The sequence below is a fragment of the Nyctibius grandis genome, chromosome 16 (genome assembly GCF_013368605.1).
Source record: "Nyctibius grandis isolate bNycGra1 chromosome 16, bNycGra1.pri, whole genome shotgun sequence".
Taxonomy (NCBI): domain Eukaryota; kingdom Metazoa; phylum Chordata; class Aves; order Nyctibiiformes; family Nyctibiidae; genus Nyctibius; species Nyctibius grandis.
This window is the reverse complement of record NC_090673.1, coordinates 7,581,564-7,603,213: the sequence shown is the minus strand read 5'-3', so window position 1 is coordinate 7,603,213 and position 21,650 is coordinate 7,581,564. Positions and strand designations below refer to the sequence as shown.

Below are 21,650 nucleotides of genomic sequence, written 5' to 3'. Positions count from 1 at the left end.
CAGAGATTAGATTTCTCTGGGGGTTTTCCACTTCTCACCTTCAATTAAAGCATATTATTTTCATTATAATGTTTAATTATACAATATTGGAACGTGTTACTATAACCAGCATTAGCCCGTAGTTAACTGGTCTCACCTGTGCGAGGGCACGTGGGTGTCTTCGAGGGTCCTGCTTGCTTTCCCCGCCAGCCCTGGCTCTTCCCTGTGCAATCCCAGCTGCAAAACCCACCAGTTCTCACCAATCAAACCCAACCTAAAGACACTGGGTTTTATTGACCAACTGCCCTCAAACCACTCAACTTGTGAGTGAGGATGATGAGGGCTCCTCTGGGGCTCTGCAGGTGATGAAGGCTCCTGCCAGGTGGGGGAGAGACCCCTCCCCACTTCCCCCCATCCCCGGCTGCCGTCGGGCCGGGCTTTTCCTACTGCTTATGAATATTTTTATGAGCGATCGACTGGCAGTGACTCAGAGCTGCTGATTCTCCCCAGGCAGGTTGACGAGGGCACACGGTGCCTGTGCTTTGTCACGCAGCCTCAGCAGCCCCCACCAGGCACCCCGGGGCTCAGGGGGACCCCCAGCAACACTCCCCTGGGACATGCACCCCACAGCAGCCCCCACCCACCACCCCAGGGCTCAGGGGGACCCCCCAGCACCGCTCCCCTGCGATGGGCACCCCACAGCAGCCCCCACCCAGCACCTTAGGGCTCAGGGGGACCCCCCAGCACCTCTCCCCCGGGACATGCACACCACAGCACCCCTCACATCTGGCACCCTGGGGCTTGGGGGACCCTCCTGGCACCGCGCCCCCGGGGACGAGCACCCCACAGCAGCCCCCACACCCAGCCTCTACCCCAGCCGGTGCTGCTGGCCCTGCCAAAAACCCCCCGAGCCCTGTGGTTCTTCCCATGGTAGGAAACGTCCCCAGGGTTTGTTCACAAGTAGGACATTCTCCCCCTCACCCTTTTCCTTGGCCTTTTTTAATTTAATTTAATTTAACTGCCTCCACACAGGGATGGGGAGGCATCACCGGTCCCTCAAAGCCGGCGCTGAGTGGTGGGTACCAGCACTGCCAACCCTACAGCAAGAATCCACACTCCCACACAGGATGACTTTAAGACTGAAGGATTATAGAAAAGTTAAGAAACAAACCTAAAACCCCACCGAACCAAAAGCAGACACTCAGGCTGCTTTTTCCTTGCTTGAAAGTATGCAAGGATTTGATTGTTTTTTTTTTTTGCTTGCTTCATTTTCCCTTCAAGCCCAAGGATGAGCAGCTCAGCCCCGGCGGGAGGTGCCGGCACCAGCCCCCTCCGCCCCAGCCCCGCACACAAAAAGGTCAAACTCCTTTTAAAGCACTTTTTTTTTTACTTTTTTTTTTTTTATTGATTTCATTGAAAACAGAACAAGAAAATGATCAGAGCCAAAAGACTGCTCCTTTAAAACTGTCAAAAACATTAACAGAAAAAATAATAATAATAATAAACATGACGGCATTATGAATGTTCTAGAAGAGATGAACAAAAAAAAACCTGTTACTGCACTAATTACAGTATTTAAAGATATATGCAAAAAAAAAAAAAATTAAGATAATGACCTGCCCAGCCACCACACAAAAGGTGATGGCAAATTTATTCACACTACAATACTAACAATTTAAAAAAAGTTTTGTGTTTTTTTCCTGCGTTTTTATACTAAAATCACTTTGTTCTTTTTATACAATTGATAGTTTATATTCACGTGGTGAGCAAAAATCACACCAGAATCAGCACCGTTTTGTTGTGTGGTTTCTTTTTGTTGTTGTTTTGTGGTTCTTTTTCATGGTTTGTTTTTTTTTTTTTTTTACTTTTTAATGCTAGTCCCCAATGGTTCGGTAATGGTAAAAAATAAATCAGTTTATTGAAACCTCAGAGCGTGTGGCTTAAAAATTAATCGAAGGTGCCCAGCGTTGAGAAAAGTGATGGGAACAGACGAGCTGGTGGCATCTGGGATCTCTCGCCGTGACATGTCCTGGCTGCTGTTTGCCCCAGCCGGCAGACGCAAGTCGAGGTTCTCTATAATATATATATCATTCGCTTTATTTTTTTTTTAAAAAAAAAAAAAAACTGATTTTTTCTTAAGAAGTTAGTGTCTTGTACAATCTCCTTCAACCTTCCTTCTCTAAAACCGCTAAGGCGACGGGGAGAGGGAAATCCTTCCACGGCTGAAGCGACCACTGAGGCAGGAACAGGGCCAAGGGGTGCGGACGAGAGCTGGTTTGTAACGGAGAAAAGCCCGGGAGGGAGCGGGGGCTCGGGGGAAGCGGCTCCGGTCGGCTCTGGAGAGAGCCAGGGACCAAAGGGCTTGGAAGGACTGTGGGTTTCTTCTCATTGGAAGAGGAAAAAAAAAAGCTGGTGGGTTTGGTACCGAGGAGGGTGTTTGTTAGAAATGCCCTCTAGCTCCTAGGGAAAGGCCCCACCGCAACATCCTGTGAGATGTGGGAGTAACTCAGGATTTAAAAAAAAAAAAAAAAAAAACCAAAAAAACCCAAACAAACCAACAAAAACCAACCAGCAGAACCTGCCCCGGGGCTGTGCCAAGCCAACCCAAACGCCAGCACCTCCCTCCCCCTCCCCACTCTCCCCCCAGCTTTTAGAAAGAAAGTCCCATCAAGTATTCAAAGTTTATTACAAGTGAACTGGAGATGACTTGGCATGAGCGATCCATTCAATTAACAATATTGGGCGGACGGGCGGCTCTCCCTGGGCTCTCACAACACTTAGCACATTAAGAGACCGAGGCCAGGACAGCTCACATCGGAAAAAAAAAAAAAAACAAAAAACCAACCGCAACAGCCACCCCTTCACTCTGTGAAAACCAGCAGCTTTCCAGGACCGGGGAGGGGAGAACAAATCACGGAGGCGGGATTTGCTTTTACTTATTCCTCAAGTAACAGTCGGTGGCACAGCCCTAAGTGTCACGAACCCTTGGCTTTCCTTGAGCAGGTTTGTTGTTGTGTTTTTTTTTTTTTTTACTCCGTGTTTTGTTGGTTTTTTTTTTTTCTCTTTAAATGGAAATTCAGACAGTATGTGAATCTATAGGGTTAAAACAAGTCAATCTCTGGGGAGCGGAGCCTCAAAAGGGGCCGGCTGCTGTGGCAGAGCTGGTGTCAGGGAGCCCGTTCTCCTGCGTGTCCTGGGCCAAGGTGCTCGCCTGCCGCTGGGCCAGCGCTGAGCTCGAGTGTTTGCACTTGGGTGAACCGCACTGACAGCTGAAGTATTTGCCTTTGATGTCCCAGAACCTGTCTCCGTAGTCAAAGCTGCAGGAGAGAGAGACAGAGAGGGGGTCACTGCAAAGCAGCACGTGGGAGCCAGAAAAGGGACCGTGCATCAGCGCGAGAGGCCGGGGTCAGCAGCCCTCAGTGCTGCCGCAGTTGGGGTTTTTGCAAAGCTTCAAGGGATCGAGTGGGTTTGGGGGATCCCTGGGGGACACGGCCCAGAGAGCAAAGTGGTGGCACGAACCAGCTCGGGAGCAGCAGAGCTTTTGTCCCTCCCTACCCGCTCCCTCCCCGAGCGAGGTGGTGGCGGCCCCGGGGACAGCACCTACCCGATTTCTTCTCCAGCTTCTATATGCCTCGTGCTGAAGAAGGCGATCCTGGGGAAGCGGAGGTCCTGGTGGGACATGAAGACTCGCACCGGGATGAGGTTTGGCTCGCAGAGGTGGTTTATAAAGCGGCTGATGTTGCCGTAGAAACGGGCGTCTATGCAGTACACCTCTCCATCCTAGAGGGAAACGGTGCACCTTCCATCAGACGAGGTTGGGTTGAGGGTTATTAGTGCTACGTGTTTAAATAAAACAAATGACCAAACTATTGGTCCTCCCACTAATTCTCTGGAGAGCTTTAAGAACAGCCAGGGCAGAACACCCACTGCGGGTTTAAAAGGACTAAACACACACACTTTTATATTCAACAGCACCCTGAAAACACAGCTTTCAGCACGGCACTCTGCCCCCACGAGCCCAAAGACCTTTTAAGGTGCTCCTGGCACTGGCTGGCACATCAGCTCTCTGCAGCCCTGCTCTGCGCAAGCACCAGTTTGGCGCAGTGGGATTGGTGTTTGGTGCAAACACCTGACGGTATAAAACACTGGACAGGGGAACAGGCATCTCTTCTGTCCTCTAACCGAACATGACAGCCAGGAAACACAAACCCAGAGCCTCAGGAAAACACAGTCTTTTTGCAGACAAAGTGAAAGTGAGAACACAGAAATTCCCTTTCCAGAGATCAGTAATATTTTGTTTTCCTTGAAAATAAAAGAACCCCCCTCAGGGCTTTTTTATTCCAGCAGACAATGACTGTGCAAAGCAGAGACTTTAATTACAGAAGCTAATTTCAGTTGCAAAGAGGCCAAAAGCAAAAGGATCCATTAGTGGTGCTCAAACTCCCTTTTGGGCAAGCACCTTGCAATTGGTAATGGGTGAGCTGTGCCAGATCACACCGCTCGACCGCTGCAGGAGCCCAGGGAAGATGTCCCCATGACTGGGGAAGGCGCCACCCCACATGGTCCCTCATCACACACAGCATAACCAGCTCTGATTTCAAGTAATCCCCATCATCCCCTCACTTGCATCCATGGAAATGCCACGGTTGGTGAGGACAGCATCACCCACCACCACATCTAGTGACCATCTGGAAAGATCTGAGCTCTCCACCATGCAAGTCAAGATGTGTTTCTTGAGAACGAAGTCTGCTGCCTTGACCGACACACGCAGCATCCTCACTGTGAAGCTGCTGAGGAGGACAAGTCTCAAAGTAAACTGCTTCCCACCTTGCTATGAGGGTAAGAGTCACACGGTGGCAAGTATAGAGGAAGAGGAGAAACCATGAACCTGCTCTGGGGCGAGATGAGGCTCCTTCTCAAGAGAGAGAGACTCTGAAAGGGCTATGCAGAAGATGTCCACGTTCCTCTCTTACACCTAAAATCTTCAGTGCTTCAAGTGGAAGGACATTATGGTTTCGAATAGCTCTTAATGATCACCAGCCACGACGCAAAGGGTTCCCAGCCAGGCACGAGTCCACACATGGCTTTTTGCTGGCACTCTCGGGTGAGCAGCAGCCGGGTGAGGCACCTGGTGAATCCCAGGGCTGCAATTCTGCTCTTGTATCCACGTCACCAGGACTGGGGTACGCAGTTGTGTCAGAAGGCAATTCAGGACATTGAGCACTGGGGTTTCCTAGAAGGGAGGATCCCTGGAGAAAGCCCTTCTCGCCTGCAGGCAGGCAGAGGTCACACGGAGAGAGCAGCGTGCAGCCCCGACTGTGGCCTCTCCTTGACGGAGCACAGCAGGGCCAAGCGCGTGAGTAAGGACTGCAGAGGCTGGGCCTGCGTGTGGGAAAGGGGTGGCTTAACACGACCCCCCAGGGTTGGGGTTCACACCCTTAATGAATTTCCCATCACTCATGAGGCCTCAGGACCTGGCTGGCTCTGCCCTGCCCTCCTCCACACATCCCGATGGACTGCTTTGAACACTCACTCAATGACTTGGTGCCTGATTTTCTACAGATGCACCACTTTGAAGATACCATGAAAAAAGATGATGACCTTGTGCCTGTATTTAGGTCTCCCTCCTTGTTTCACTGAAGGCTTGATAAGAGCAAACGCAGAGGTTCTCCCTCAAGGCAGCCAGCCAGGGGCTAACCTAAAGGCAAGGCAAGGCCCAGGCAGGCTCTTGCTCATAAACCCACAAACCAGGTTGAAGTCCCTGCTGCTTTTCAACTTCTTAATTACAGTTTGACCCCTCTGTTTCCAGACTGACTATAAGACTCATTACTTACCTTTTTTTCAGTTGTTGAACGTGTGTCACTTAAATTTAAAAAAAAAAAGGGAAAAAAATAAAGCAAAGCTTCTTTGTCGCTAGCTGATGACAGAAACAAGACAGAGACTGTTTTAGAGCTTTCCTTGGAAGTCACCCCACTTCTCTGAGTCCCCAGCTCACTTTTCTCCTCTTTTGCTTTCCCAAGGAAAGGCTGAAGTGATGGCCTTGCTTGAAAGCTTTAGATTGCAATTTCAAAGCAAGATTTCTGCTCTGAGAGAGCCCTCCGCAGAGCAGCACATGGTAACTACCCAAAGAACAAGCCTGAAGTCCCTGCCAGGGTATCTGATGGATCCCTTTGTAAGTAAACAGGGTTTTTTTTTAGTCTTTCAGCTCATCTGTTTATGAGGAACTTACAGAGCTGCCAAGCAACACAGCTGTAAGCCTGCGCATACACACCTGAGTATCAAAAACCTCAACAACTGAACTCTGGATGCCCAAATAGTTTTGACAGAAGAGCATCTTGCATCGAAATTGGTGTGGGCAGCACGTACCGTGGTGGCCCAGTGCTGCTGGGCTCTGTTACCAGTTTAACAAGCCCTAAGGCTTACCTCAACCACTCTATACTTTGACTAAAACACAGTGAGGATGCAGTCCTGCTCTTTGCAGGCTTTCAGACCATGCTGTACATCAAGATAGAGATAAATATTCTCTTTGCTCTTTTGGAGAAGCAAGACCTTGGGTTTGTCTCATTAGACACCTTCAGATACAGTACCTTGTTGTCAAGGTCGAAGAGGTAGGAGTCCTCTTCACGGACGTCTGCCTCGGAATCAGATATCAGCTCACCAACGTACCTGCAGACAGACAGGAAAGGCAGAAATAAGATGCTCGTGCAATCACAAGCTTGGGTTTGAACACCTCTTTCTGGGAAGAGGGGAAGAAAGGGACACAGTGCAGCCACAGACGGTAACCCACCGCCGCAGCAGCGCAGGTCCTCTCAGAGCCACCCAGGCAAACTCAGCTTTGCCAACTTACAGCAGCTAAAATCTGTCTCCAAACTCCGTCTTTTCAGGGCAACACTTTTAATATCAAAAAAGGAGTCTTACTTCCAACAAAATTTACTTTTTTTGCCCGAGGACTATGTTTCCTTTTGCAAATCTCTCTGTTGGCCAAGACCAACACATTAATCCAATTGTCCTTACGTTCACGGTCACACTCATGTTTTGGCTCTTCTATACACCACTGCAATGCTTGTGCTGTTTACATCCCAAAGCAAAACGTTTGTGTCTGTCCTTCCTGTACTTTCCAGGGTATTTTGACCAATTACATATGCTACATACCTTAAACAGTTTTATTTTAAAAGTCTTAGGTCTAACCTAACCTGGCTGGATCCCTGGAAGGATCTAGGTTTCTTTCTCAATCCCTCTCAAACCAGAATAAATCAGAGCTGTGATCCAAGTAACAACTACCTTGTAAAACCTGGTGCAAGGCAGATTACAACCAGGTCCTCCAAGCACCGTGAAGCATGTGCTGCTTGGCCTGGCCTGCTGAGAAGGACTAAACACACGCACCACCTTTCACACCCCAGACAGATGCTGGTTTTGACGCAAACCCCCTTGCTGAAGGAGTCCCCGCTGCATTGGTGTTCCCACATTTGTCTCCCCATCCCCATCTTAAACAGTTTTAGACTGTCAAGGTTCAACATTTCTTGCTCTGACCTGCTTGCAAAGAAAGAGACACAAGAGGAGAGGTACTGAGCCAGAGGAAGGATAGGAGAAAGAAGCAACAGCGTAGTAGCCCTCTGCTCTGCTCTCGTGAGACCCCCCCCTGCAGTGCTGCGTTCAGCTCTGGGGCCCCCAACATCAGAAGGACACGGAGCTGTTGGAGCGAGTCCAGAGGAGGCCACGGAGATGCTCAGAGGGCTGGAGCCCCTCTGCTCTGGAGACAGGCTGAGAGAGCTGGGGCTGTTCAGCCTGGAGAAGAGAAGGCTCTGGGGAGACCTTCTAGCACCTTCCAGTACCTGAAGGGGCTACAGGAAAGCTGGAGAGGGACTTTTTACAAGGGTATGGAGTGATAGGACGAGGGGGAACGGTTTTAAACTGAAAGATGGGAGATTTAGATGAGATATTAGGAAGAAATTCTTTGCTGTGAGGGTGGTGAGACACTGGCCCAGGTTGCCCAGAGAAGCTGTGGCTGCCCCCTCCCTGGCAGTGTTCAAGGCCAGGTTGGCTGGGGCTTGGAGCAACCTGGTCTGGTGGAAGGTGTCCCTGCCCGTGGCAGAGGGGTTGGAACCAGATGGTCTTTAAGGTCCCTTCCAACCCAAACCATTCTATGATTCTGGTATGTGAGTCTTCCTGGCCTTTACCACAACACTAATTACTTATAAGCAAAGGATTCACAATACAAATAAATATTCTTTACAGAATCAATAGAGACTTCCATGATCAGCAGCCATTACAACAGCATTCCTCTGCAGCTCTCAAGGCATTTTTGAAGTGTTAATCAACCGTATCCATTTCCCCCTGTGGCTCACGGCAGCATTTAACTCCAGGGCTGGGGAAGAGGAGGGCCACGGAACATGAACCTGGAAAAGACCCACGTGCTCTGTGACAAGGGATCGTTTGGCTGCAGTTCCCCAGTCCGAGCGATCCGGCCAAGTCGCTCTGCCAGAGCAGGAGGCTGCCGCCGCGGGTGACCCTCCTATTTGCCCCCACTGCACCTTGTTATTTATTAAGCGCTGCCGTAAGGCTGCGGCATTACTGGAAATCACACGCTTGTTGGTGACCTAAAGCAATAGGAAGATGATGGCCAGAGAGGGAGAGAAATTGCTGTAGCATGGCACAGTAGCCAGCAGCAGCTGAGAAACAGCTGAGTAGTGCTGCATGGAGAGGCACTCTGCTCAGGGACAGCTACTTTGGGTTTTACAACTCAGTGAAACAAAAAACCACAATCTAATTAAAAATTGTTGTTTCAACGTTCCTTTAAAGACTATTCCTGTAACTCATTGCCTTTCCAGGACTGCTTACCAATACAAACGGTTCCCTAATTTCCCAGGTCCAAAGTTATGGATGGATGTGCAAGAGGTACATTTTCCTACCCAAAAAAGAGCAGGAGCATCGCCCCTTCATTTAAAAACTCCCAAAGTCAAGCCAGCATCTTTCTTCTCAGCAAGATGCTCAGCACGCTGATGGCAAGTAATTACATCTCAGAGCTTTACACTGCCACTCGTCACTGCAGGATCAGAGCACACCCCACACAAAAATCAAGAGCAACAAGAAGTCCCTAGCACAGGCTCCAGGATTTCCCATGGGGTGTAGGAGATGGGATGACTGGTGCTTCTCTGGCTGAAGGTGTGGCTAAAATACCTGGCTCAATGTAGATGGTAACTCATTAGAGCATCGCTGTTCTGTGCAGAAATGAAATATTCTGAAACCATGTAATGGACGTGCACCGAAAGTACAGACCAGATCCTCACAAACCTCTGGTTTCTGCATCCCACTAATTCAAAGCCTCTCCAACAAAAGCCCTTAACGAGCCATGCCACCTCCAGAATGAGCAGTTACACCATCTGACAACCAAGCATGAACAGAGCAGACTCAAAACAACCCACAGCAACATCAGCACAGGGGCAGCAACAGCAGCTTCTGAGCAGCGACCAATTCGGAGGCCAAGTAGAAACCTGCACACAAGCACAATCCTGAGCATCCGCGAGCGGAAGAGCCTAAAAACTCCCTGGGAGCCCAGTGGGGCAGGGAGGATGACACTGCTGCATCTCCCCTTGCTAAGCTGCTGCTTCCAGGATGGCGCAGAAGGTACCGGAGGCCGTTAGTAGGAAGGTCTGGGGCAGCTGAAGGGTCAGGAGCAGCTGGAGTCTGGGGAGCCCTGGAGATGATGGTGGGAGGGCTGGCTGGCCACCGTGCTGGCAAAGCCTCACTCCCAGCTCTGAGCGCTGCTAAACGCTCCCTGCAGAAGCTGCTGTGGGCTGCCAGAGGGCCAGTCTGCAAGCAGAAATGGAAAGGGAAACCATTTTTGGAGTGATTACAGAGAAAAGTTGAAAGGCAACTGAAGTATGGAGCAGGCTGAAAAGCAACATGTGTGTAAGAAAGGCATTTACATGCAGAAACAGTCAGGACCAGCAGTTTTGCAAAATAAAAGTGTTGTGAGAACTATTCCAGATTTGCCCCTCACGTGGGCATATGTGAAAAATTATGGAATAAACGTCATCCTTACACCAACCCAACGATCATCCTTCCAAAGCAGAGTAATAACCTCCGTACAAAGCTACTACCCATTCAGGGCTCTAATCCAGACGTTTAATGGGAAATGCTCTTCCACAAGAGCCGATCCCAGGAGCTGCTGTGTGCGAGCAGCCCCCGAGCACCGCCAGCACCGGGGCTTCTTTGCCAGAGGTGAGGAAAAGAAGAAGCCAAGTCTATAGGCTGCCCATAAAGAATCACAGAAAGGACATCAGTGCAGCTGGCTTGAGGAGGAGAGAAGGACTGGAGTTGGTGAGTTGAGTAAATAACGTGTGTGTGTGTGTGTGTGTGTGTGTCTGAGAGAAAGTGATGGAGACAAGGAGGAATGTGCATGGGCAAGACATAAATTACCTCAGCTTTTTAGTACGCAGCTCATTTAGATAATGAAGAAGATAGTGCCTACCACTGAAACAGCGCCAGCAGCTCCTGGCAAGGGCGGAGGGCAGGGCTAAGCATGGTTGTGGTATCTGCACCCCATCACCCGCCCGTGTTACTCACACCCTCGCGCAGGGCTGCCCCGCTCCCTCCGGCTGCCTGCTCACCACTGCTTGTTCCTCTTGCGTGTTCGCATTCCAGCAGGATTTGGTAAGTCAGTGCCTTTTCCCTCTGGGAGCAGTTTGCACACAGGCTCTGGCTCATCTCTGGGCACTGAACCAAGACATGGGGACCTTTGGTACCTAACAGGAAGCCCCACCCGAAGACAGAATTGCGACGCTCTCCACAGACAGCAGAGTTTTAAGCTTTACCTCTGAAAAAACCATTTTATCATCTGGCAGCTCCTACCATGGAAGAAATACTTGGCTGATTCACTGCAGATTTTTCTTTTCCTTAATTTTTTTTTTTAATTCTGCACTAACCTTTCTCGATCCCCTACCCCAATTCTATAAAACATCAATAACTAGTTCTAAAAAAACCCTAGCACCTATTTCCATGAAGGGCACAAGTCCAGCCTTATTTAGAAGGTCTTAACTCACTGTAGTATTGCAATGAAGAAAACACTTTCCAAAATACGTAATAAGTACATATACCACTTTAAAGCCTGAAAATCGTGGGTTTTGACGGCAGTTTGTTCATTTTACATAAACCTTAACATTTTTGTTCTTAAGTACTTTATTGAATCAGGGCCGAAACACACGCTTAACGCCAAGTGCTTCACTGTTTTGCTGAATCAGACTAAAGCAGGAGCTATGACACTGGAAAACCTCTTGAGAGGTCACTATTGAAACAGAAAAAGATCCAATATGAAAAAGTTGTTCCAAATTGCCTTGGCCTTAAGTGTCCCATATCCACAGTGAACACGTGAGCTGAGCACATTTGCAGCACAACCCAAATGCATTTTTTCCCCCATTGCTTGTGTTTCAGAGGGGTTAAGAGAGCTGAGGACAGATCCCAGCAAGATGGAGAGGGACGGAGAAAGCTCCACGCTGTGAGGAAAAGGACAAACAGAGCAGGAAATGGAGTCAGGAAACCTCTGACTGAGGGCAAGCAGCTCGGCTCGATGCCAATTTGATTTGCATGAAAACCTTTCCTTGAAGAGGAGCAAACCATCCCGGCCCTCGGGAAGCGCCGCGTTCGCGTGAGCTAACGGAAGCTGAACAACTTACTCGCACACAAAGGTTCCCAGTGGAATGTCTTGCGTTGTTCGCACACCCCAGCCCATCTTTTGTGTCCGATAAAGCTGCAATCGAGTCCTGGAAAGGAGGAAAGGAAGCCATGTTAATGGCAGCACTCTGCAGAAAGACAACAAAATTTCACAGAGAGATGAGCAAAAAACCCCAGCAACCTTCCACCAGCACAAACTCAAAGATGATTTCAATATCCAGCCCCCTCAGTTCTCACACTGGCACCGCTGTGGGGACGCTCCACTCCCACGGCTGCTCTGAGTGTGCGGGCTCAGATGGGAACTGCCTGGGGACAAGGGACGGGCACCCACCAGCCCCTTCTCCCTGCCCAGCAGCACCTGGGAGGTGCACACCTAAGGACTGGGCATGGTAAGGACTGGGGAAGAGGGTATGGGACTGGCTGCTCTGTGTGGTTATGCCATTGATGATTTACATGTAGGATACCAGAATCCCACCATCAGTATTTCTTTTCCCTTCCATACACACACCCGGCACTCGGGGGAAGGCAGGGAAGGTGGAAGTGGAAGGGGACTTAAGGCAGCGTAGCTCTGCAGGGAGGGGTGCTGCAGGGGGAAGGCAGGGAGCTCACAGTGAATTCAGACCACCTTGAGCTGAGTGCTCTGATCCCTTTGCCCTCTGCTGAGGCTAGTGCATTTAGCAACTCCATCATATCCAGCTCTCTGGCTGAAAGACAAGGAAGAAACACTGCAACTTGAAACTTCTTGGTGTAATAGCTGCTCTGTGGAATTTTACTGACGGAGTTTATAGGCAGAGAAACAATCCTGTAAGTCATTCTGCCTCCCGCTCAGCCAGAACTTGAGTTAAGTGCAGGATGAACAGTCTCCAGGGCTAGGGAAGGCTCACTCTGTCCCCGAGGGAACCAAAACGCACTCAGCAACACTCTTATCGGAATAAAGAGAAATCTGATGCTCACCTTAACCTCACCCTGTTGCTTTTTCCAGTACTTCTCTTCCCCCCACCCATTCCCTCCTTGCACCACCAGCTCAAACCAGGGGCTGTGCATTTAGAAAACTTTGCTCACAGCTCCTGGAGCTTTCACCAGGGCAAAACATGACTTCACGTTAAATCAGTTAGAACACTGTATTTCAGGCTTGAGGAAGCTCCCTTATGTTTTGCCTCATCCATCACAGCGGAGCAGAGAGCCAAGCTCAAGTTCAGGCTCTGCTGTCAGGGCTGACACCTGCAGCAGCGGGACCGTGGCTCTGATCTCAGGTTCCTGGCTGAGCTGGGTCAGCCTGGCAGGCGGAAACGTGTGTGCTGCCGGGCAGAGTTAATCTGGAGCAAATCTGATAAAGGAAGCACTGAACATGGTGCGGGAGCACCCATGTGTCAGCTGCAGCCCCAACGCAGGAGGTTTCGTCCACTGCGTCCCCAGGGACCTCGAGCTCACCTCTGCCAAGCACCTGACCTCAGCGGCAGCTTCCTGACAAAGCCGCTCACCCAGGCTCATGGTTGGGTTTTCAGCCCTTCCCACCTTTCAGAAAAACACTTTAGCAAGGCAAAAATGCAAAAGCAAGAGCTCTAGCTGTGCAGCTCCTAAATAAACACCCACGTAGACACCAGAGCTCTGGAGCTTGGCAGGGAAAACCAGAGAGGGGTAAAGTTCTGTTGAAACGCATCGAGCCTTTTCCTTACTTATTTTTAACGTTGCAAAATGTCATTGAAACTACAAAGCTTGCAAAAAAAGTGTTGCCAGTACTTCCTTTGAAGTTTGTCCTGATACATTTAGTACAGTGGCAAACCTCTCCACAGCAGAGGTCTAAAACAAAACATTTACATTTTTAGTCTGGCACCAAAATCGTAACAGTCTAATCCGCAGCACCGAGACCAACAGGTATTCAGGTATCCAATTCAGGGGGAATCACGCCAGTAATCTGGAAATTTTAAGCAGCCAAGTCTGGGCACGCTGGCCTATATTTCTAATACAGACTGCTAACTCACAAGATCTTCTCAATTGAAGCTTTGCAGTTTCTGTTGCTGTTGTTTTCTTCACCGATCTCCACATGAGAAGTTACATCCAGGCTGTTTGTGCAAACCCACAAGCCATTTATATGTTTTATGGACAGGCTGATGAAAGAATCGTGCAGTTCCCACATGATGGAGGCAGGGGCAGGGTGCAAATATTAATTGATCTCATCAACCCTCTGCCGCTTCATTCCCACCAGCAGCACAGAGGAACCCAATTGCATCTCACCATTACGTAGTGGCACCTGCCCCAACTTCTGTATCATCTTGGGAAGTCCTGGCTTTTGTGGGTTTATGAGTGAGCTGAGACTAGAGAGCCAGAAAGCTCACGACTTTGCTGTTGGTCTTGCCCAGACAAGCTGCGTTGGGATCCTCCTTCTCACCTGAGCCCATTCTGCACCACCCGGTTCCTACAGGTTCGCCAGCACGAGCACGCGTGGTTACACTCAAAGATCAGCGGCGGCTCAGCCATGTTGAATTCAGGCAGGAGTCGGCCGTCCTGAAGAGGAGAGGCATTCAAGACTGGGTTAGTTGTCTGTTCCTGTGATCCCTCCAAACCAGAGGCAGGCCAAGAGCAGAAATTCCTGAGTGCACAAACAGGCCAGAGAACCCCAAGGTGGAGACATGCCCCAACCTCCCCAAAACCAGCATCAGACCTCAACTTCTGTAGTGGTTTTGCTCTACCCCAACAGTGGCCACTATCACCGAGAGCTGACAAACACCAAGAGACCGTCTCGATTTTTGCTGCCTGGCATCACCCTATGCACCACCAAAAAAAAAATAAATCTGACAGTGCTGTGCAAAAAACCAGTGTGCATCATCATTATTGTCATTTTGCAGTGCTGGATGGGAGAAGCAGGTGCTTAGTCTGTCTCTGGAATAAAGCCTAAACTTCCAGATTACAAGGCCAATACACCCAAGTTCTGTGAACTACGTTATCTTCCCAAATAACACTCCCAGAAAAAGCTACAATTCAATTATTTACCAACCATATAGGATTAAGGAAGTGATAGACGCAGTTCATCATATTTAAACAAATTTGGCTTTTAAGGCTTGAAAGATGTAATTACCTATTAACATGTAAATAAAATGGCTACAAAGCAAAGAAAGATGCCAGTATTCCCCCGGGAGAAACTTGCAGAGATTCACAGAACTTCTGATCCAAGTATTAACCTCAAAACCTCCCTGAGGGACTGACGCACACTTACCCCAAACAAACCAGGCTTCTGGCAATGTTGCAGTTAAAACATCTTGACTTTGCCTTCATCCGGAAGGATCACAATAAATAAAAGCAGGTAAAAAAAAAAAATCTCTCTATTACCCTCCCCTGTTTACATATTACAGCACTTCCTATGTTGCTCTGAAATGGAAGGTGATTTCACGCATGGATTATTACCTGTTGTCTATCATATGGGTATAATTAATGGCTCAGCTGGCACGACAGTAGCACAAATAAGTAACGCTAGAAAAGCTTTCCTGAGTGTGCATTTTGTCATTATCACATACATCCCAAAGCTGAGACTACAACTTTAGGCATTTTAAAACAAAAAAGTAGAGGAGCTGTGCAAGGAACTGTTTTTAAGGTACTGTTATAAACCCCGAACTGTGCAAAGTTCAGCTCGCAAACACCGGTCTAACCCCACAGGAGGTTCTGTGTCCTCACCTTATCATACCAGCAGCGCATACTGAGTTGGCCACACATGCAGTTACTGGAGGAGCAGTCGTCTATACATACGCAATACTGGAAGAGAAGACAAGGGGTTAACTCCACGCCATTCACTCGTAACTGAAAGAGCAGCTTCTGTGACTGGGTCAGAGAGGAAACTACAAGCCTTCGCCTTCTCCTGCGGCAGCTTGTTAGCCAGAAAGATAATCAGCCTCATCGGTTCAGTGGCATTTTTACCCCCTTCTTTATTTCTGTGTGCAATGAACGTCAATGGATTCCAGCTCGCAGGAAAGGATCCCATAGAGAGCCATCTTCATTTCTCAGGAGAGGATGTCACCCTGTGTTAGTAGTAACCATCCTCCATGCCCTATGAGCTGTACTCCACAGTTGAGGACAAGGAAAGCTCCAAGGAGGGACCAGAGCTGGGAGATGATGCAACTTGATGTCTCAGTCCTTCCCTGCTGCTTGCTTCTTCCCACACGGGTGCTCCAGCTGGCTGCTGCCCCAGCACTCCCCAAGCCAACATGGTCCCACCACCAGTTGCTACACAACAGGGCATGGGAAGTTCACTTCAACTCTGTGCAACCTGCTCTAGGTCAACCTGCTTTAGCAGGGGGTTGGACTAGATGATCTCCAAAGGTGCCTTCCAACTCCAACCAGTCTGTGATTCTGTGATCTGAGAGCTGCGCCCAGAGAGGGGTCACCCTCACCCTACACTTCCCCACCTCTGCTTTCACAACCCAGCCCTTCGAGGACTTCCAGTATCACAATGAAGACCTGGGCCTGGATGCTGCAGTCAGGTAGAAGACAGCAAGAGGAAGGGTTCCAAACAACTCACTAACTCTCCAGATACACAACAGAGGAGAAGGATAAACGGGAGTCACAACAGCCAGCACCAGATGGCTGATGCTGCTACACACAGCCGAACACAGAGGTTAGCTTAAGTCTCGGAAGGGAAGAACAGCAGAATCCCATCTCCTAGAGCAAGAGCTGGAGTTTAGGACTCCAGCCTTAGCTGGAATTTGATGGCAATATTAGGATTTGACATTCCCATTTTGAATGCAAAACCCATTCTGAGGTGCAGTGCACTGCAACATCCCTGAATGCACACTCCGTGACAGGAAAAAACACGTGGACACCCACGATCCCTCACCTGTAAGTGAGTGATGTTTCTATCAATGTCCATCGGGGAGGTGACGCAGTTCTGTGAAACATATTTGTAGTTGCTAGGACAAGGCTCGCTGTCCACTGAATTGACGCAGGGAATCGGGATCCGCTCATAACCCCGGGCGATGTCTCTGTCAGTGGGAGAAAGGAGAATTGTCATGGAAGAAAAGCTCCCCCTGAACAAGGGGCCATTCAAATGCCATCCCAGGGCAGAATTACTGTCTGTGATCACCGAGCATTCAAAGCCTGAAAGCAATTCAGGCTAGAACAGAGTTCATTTTTTCTGCCCTGCCTTACAGATTGTCCTTTGTGCTTGCGAGTATTTCCATTTGAAGGATGAATTTACAAACTGCAGTCTGAATCAGCATGTGCTTAATTCTTGCTAAGCTCAAACTGACCTTCACACCAGTTTAAAGCTAAGCACGCACTTACAGTCCTTTCTTAAACCAGGCCCCCAGCCTTCCCCATGCAAGGGGTCTATTTCATGACCCACAAGCAAAGCCAGCTGGACTCTTACCTGCTCACGACCTTCTCTATCTGGGCAGGCTTGTCAGTAGATGATTCTTTGAGAGTCTTGTTCATCTGTAGGGCCACCCAGACCTGAGAGTTAAGGCTGGAGCACTGGAGTGGAGTCTCACCCTCCTTGTTCTTTAAAGTGACATCCGAGCCACGGGAAAGAAAGAGACTGCAAAACAGCAAGGAAGGATAAGCATCCCCCAAGAGAAACCACGCAAGGGGAAAATGAGCTGAATCACATCCTCTAGCCAGCCCTTAAGGGACAAGAATGAATCTGTAGTAGTGAATAATCACCTGAGTTTTCTTTATTAAGCATGGTTCAGTGAATCCTTCTATGTGAAGGCGCTGGCAGAAGCCACAGACAGGAGCTCTAGGCACTCACGAGAGCTCTGGGCAAACCTCGCCTTGCTTCAGGCATGACAAGTACCTTGCTGGTACCAGCCTAACTTCAGACAGGCTTGAAACTCTCTGGCGGGGAAAGATATGGAGTGGGAAGAGTAGGCTGGAAATGGAAGAGTCCCACAGGAAACTGGTGTTGGTCTTGGCCCTTGTTTATGCTCACCAGCATAAGTACACATGATGACTTTATTCATAGCAGTGATGAAGCAAAGGAAAAGCCCTGTTACCATATTATGCCATGCTAGTTGTAAAAATAAAAAGAATAAAGCTTTATGCAAGGCTGCCTGATGCCTTTCTGCTGGGAAGCCCTGGCTGATCACAGCCCCTCAAGCCCTCTGCCCAAGCCTCCAGGACCACCCCATGTTTGTGGATCTTTTTTACACCAGCTCTAGCAGCAGCTACTATCGCAGACCCACTGCCCCTAGGAGCAGGGCAACAGAGAAACAAGCCCTCCATCCCAATTTTGTTTTGTGCTTAAATGTCAAAGGCATTTCAAAGGATCTCCTGAGCTTGCCAGCCAGCACCCAGGTAGAAAGGAGTGACCAGGGGAAGGGAGAGAAGCGGCAGGGCTGGAGCTGTACTTACACGACACACTCGTAGCGGTTCTCTCTGGCTGCAATATGCAGGGGCGAGTCCCCGTGAATATTCACTGCGTGTAAATCACACTTAGCAGCCAGCAGGATCTCCGCTATGTCAACACAGCCAGAAAAAGCAGCCCAGTGCAAACAAATATTTTCCTCCTGGAGCGAAAGAAAACAGAGCAGAGGCTGTTTAGTGCATTAAAACCCTATCGCTTTGGGACTTCACCATCCTTAGCTCTACACCTGCAGCGTTCAACACGTGGCTTGCAGGCTCCTTCCCCACATTGCTCCTTCTGTCTGGGACTGCCAGGGCAGGCAGGGAAATCTCTGCGCAGACAAGGAAGGAGTTCTCACTCCAGCCGCCTCCGCACACCGAAGACGGGGAAGGCTGCACACAAAGCGGCCCATCGCCTTCCTCATACACGCAGGCAAATCGTCTGTCTCTAAGCCACAAAACGGTCTGGATCAATCCACGAGAGAGGTGACAGACATGAACAAACACGCTGGAAAAGGCTAGAAGCTGAGCTTCCCCACCCCAGACACACAGCAAAGCCAGCACGTCTCCAGGGCTACAGAATTAAAGAGAGCACAGCACCAGCTATAGGGTACACGAAGGTGCTAGAAAGCGAACCACGAGCCACAGGGAAAGCAATCAATCCGACTTCAGGCATCTCTTAAATACTGTATGTACTCATCTCTCACTAGCAGCACTAGAAATAGCTGAACACTCATCTTTTTGATGGAGATATTTTAAGCGATGATACTGTTTTCTGTTACAGTGCAATTTGCAGCACACTTCAAACCCTTCCCCATGACAAGCTCTAAAGATGTCGACTACACCACTGCAATGATAGTAATGATCACCTAACTTTTATCTTTTTTTAAAGCAAAAATAAAGCACATATTTTAGTCATCACAACTTAGATCCTTCCTTAAATGGGGAGGCTATTGACATACACCAGGGAGCAGGCAGACATCCTTCTATACGGCTTCTGCCTCCCATGATGGTAACATCTAGGAAAAAACCCTCATCAGCACCACATACCAATCTACAGAAAAAATTAATCCTGTCGATTGCTGCCGCTCAGACAGGTTACAGCCATCTTTACAGACACCCAGACTCGCTACTTTGCCTTGCATCAGCTACTGCCTAACAGCAGCATAATTACAATCAGAAACATCTCTCCCGGAGTACGATGTTTCCCAGCACAAGTGACATTGCTTCTTAATGACTGCAATCAGGAGACACCAAACGTAGGTGCAGGAACGGATATGTGATACACACACCTGCTAGGAGGGCAAATTGTTGACTGAGCTGATTTGATGTTCATCATTTACGGTGTGATCTTCTAATTGGTAGCCAAAGGCTTCTTACCACAGATCAAGCAAGTCAATTTTGTTCAGAGTCAGTGCCTGGGCTCTGAAGCAACGCAGCAACCCAAAAAGCCCCCTCACCTGCCTTGGCTTTCGCTTTTAGGAACAGTATCAGATCCAGACCTGCCTGGGAACTATCCAAGCTACCAAGGAAATAGAGGTTTCCACCAAGAAGGGGCTTTCAGACTGGGGACAGAGGCCCCTCGGGAACAGCTGGAGCCTTTCTGAGACAAACATGCCAACACCTACCCCTGCCAGCACCCAAGACACAAACCGAGGCATTTAGGGAGACAAATACAAACCAGTTGCTTATAACCCTTTGAGTCAGAAAAGCACCAGCAGCCTTGGACAAGAAAATACACTGCCATGGGGCACACTAGAGAGGGAACTGATGGTGGGGTAGGTACTTTGCTGTAACAACTCTGTGCAGAACGCAGCGAAGCCAGTTACCCTTCATTTATCAAACTATCTCAAATCTACAGGGCAAAGCATCCCAGTTCACACCCAGGCTTGCCCTGCGGGTACTTCTGGGGTTTCAATAACCTTAGAGACAGAAAGGGGAAAACGAGAAACACACTATTAAGACAAAAGAATAGCAGCAGTGCTGATATAATGAGCCTCCTGAACAGAAGCCTGGATGCTCTCCTTTTTTCCCCAGTCTTCTCTGTTTACTTGAACATCGCGATGAAATGGGCTGGCACAGCCCGACACGCAGCACTGCCGGGGCCACAGAGCTCCTGGGGACTCCACCTGGAGTCAGACTCCCTCGAGCACAGAGTATGTCCCACTCGAGTAGGATTTAGGGAGGTGAAGAGCAGGCCAAGAGCCAGCTCCAGCACGCTGAGCTGCCAGCCTGGGGATGCTCTGTCCCCATTGCTGCCTGTTATGCCCAGGAAAAGCCAGGCTTGTGATACTTGCCGGCAGAGCGCCTGCCCAATCCACCTGGAAAACATGAGTATGACCTCGTGGCCCGCAAAAGGCACACAGGATGCCCCTAACCGTAACCCATGCCCAACGCACACTGGCCCATGACCAACGCGGAGCTGGTAAGTCTGGACTCAAGGGGGACTTGCCCAGTGCGGTGTCCAAGTGACAGCACAGCACACCCAGCTGGACTGGAAGCAGCGAGGCACAGAGCTAACCACAACCTGAGCATTATGTACAGCATCTTTATGGATTACGTCAGAAAAGCCGGAGGAAAAGGGTTTCTTGCCAGCTTGTAAACTTCTTCCCAGAATACGGAGGAAAATTCTCCCACCAGACACTGTTCACTCGCTGCTCCACAACACCTGCGTCAAGGGAGCACTGCATCTCCCTGCACTCAGCCCAAAAATCTGCCTTCTTGTGCTTGTTCAGTTTTCAAAGAGAAATTGTGGATAATTTCCAAAACAGATTCCAGGAAGAACCTCACATTGTCGCGGATGTTGATGTCTGACCCCTTGGCAAGCAGCAGCTTCACCAGCTCGATATGCTTGTACTCAGTGGCCCAGATCATTGGCGTCCAGCCTCCATCATCCTGGGGAGGGAAAGGAAAGGGTGAGACATTCAGAATGGGCAGGACGGTCTCCTGCTGGCTTCACAAGCCCCTTGGCCACCACAGCAGGGTGCACCTTGCCTGGGAGCCACAAACCCCTTCCCTCCCCATGTCTGTCTCATCACTCTTCTTCAGTCTACACTGCTGCAGGGAGAGGTCCCCAAGGGTCCTGCAGAGCCCAGTGTGATTCGAACCGACACACCTCAGCAGGCTGGAGTTTATTTGCAGCTCAGCACACTGGCAATGGATCTCCAGGGCCTTCAAATACAGCTGACTGTTCAAAAGGCACAAGGAACATCCAGATTGTGTAAAAAGCTCCCTGAGCAGCCTGGGGGAGCTGGCCATCCCCCCAGAATGAGGAGCCCTGATGCAGCGCTGCCTCACCCCATGGCAATGGATAAGCTCTACGATGGTGGGTCAGGCTTGACCCATCTCATAGCACACCCATGATCCCCCACCACCCCCCTGCTAGAAGGAGGGCAATGACACCCTTAGGAAACAGGCTCCACCAGCAAATTTAGGGTCAAGGAGAAACTGCAAATTGAGGCACATGGAAGGAAAGTTTCCATGAGGTCAGTGGAGGGGATCACTTTCTCTGGCAAACCGGGATGCCCACAGCACTGTCACCCTATTAGGTTTTTCAGGTCCTCTCCAGCAGCAGGACTGTATTTGAGTAACCGCTGCACAGACAGCATGCTGCTGAGACTCGGGTCCCTGACCTGAGAAAAACAGCTTCTGACCTGAGAAAAACAGCTTCT

The 21,650-nt window shown here is 49.5% G+C and overlaps 1 protein-coding gene across 9 annotated transcripts in view; it reads right to left on the bottom strand.

Moving 5' to 3' along the window:
* Positions 1 to 1,445: 1,445 nt before the first annotated feature.
* Positions 1,446 to 21,650, bottom strand: part of EHMT1 (euchromatic histone lysine methyltransferase 1) — a 121,670-nt gene continuing 101,465 nt past the window's right edge. For 5 of the 9 annotated variants that reach the window (XM_068413941.1, XM_068413943.1, XM_068413945.1 and 2 more), the window contains 10 exons: positions 20,770 to 20,874; positions 17,989 to 18,143; positions 17,006 to 17,173; positions 16,475 to 16,619; positions 15,319 to 15,396; positions 14,039 to 14,154; positions 11,652 to 11,738; positions 6,567 to 6,645; positions 3,584 to 3,759; positions 1,446 to 3,296 (listed from right to left, as the gene is read on the bottom strand). In XM_068413941.1, coding sequence (XP_068270042.1) covers positions 3,113 to 3,296; positions 3,584 to 3,759; positions 6,567 to 6,645; positions 11,652 to 11,738; positions 14,039 to 14,154; positions 15,319 to 15,396; positions 16,475 to 16,619; positions 17,006 to 17,173; positions 17,989 to 18,143; positions 20,770 to 20,874 — 1,293 coding nt within the window. In that variant the 3' untranslated portion in view covers positions 1,446 to 3,112. The remainder of the gene's footprint in view (positions 3,297 to 3,583; positions 3,760 to 6,566; positions 6,646 to 11,651; positions 11,739 to 14,038; positions 14,155 to 15,318; positions 15,397 to 16,474; positions 16,620 to 17,005; positions 17,174 to 17,988; positions 18,144 to 20,769; positions 20,875 to 21,650) is intronic. The other 4 variants (XM_068413947.1, XM_068413946.1, XM_068413949.1 and 1 more) reach the window with 2 other exon arrangements.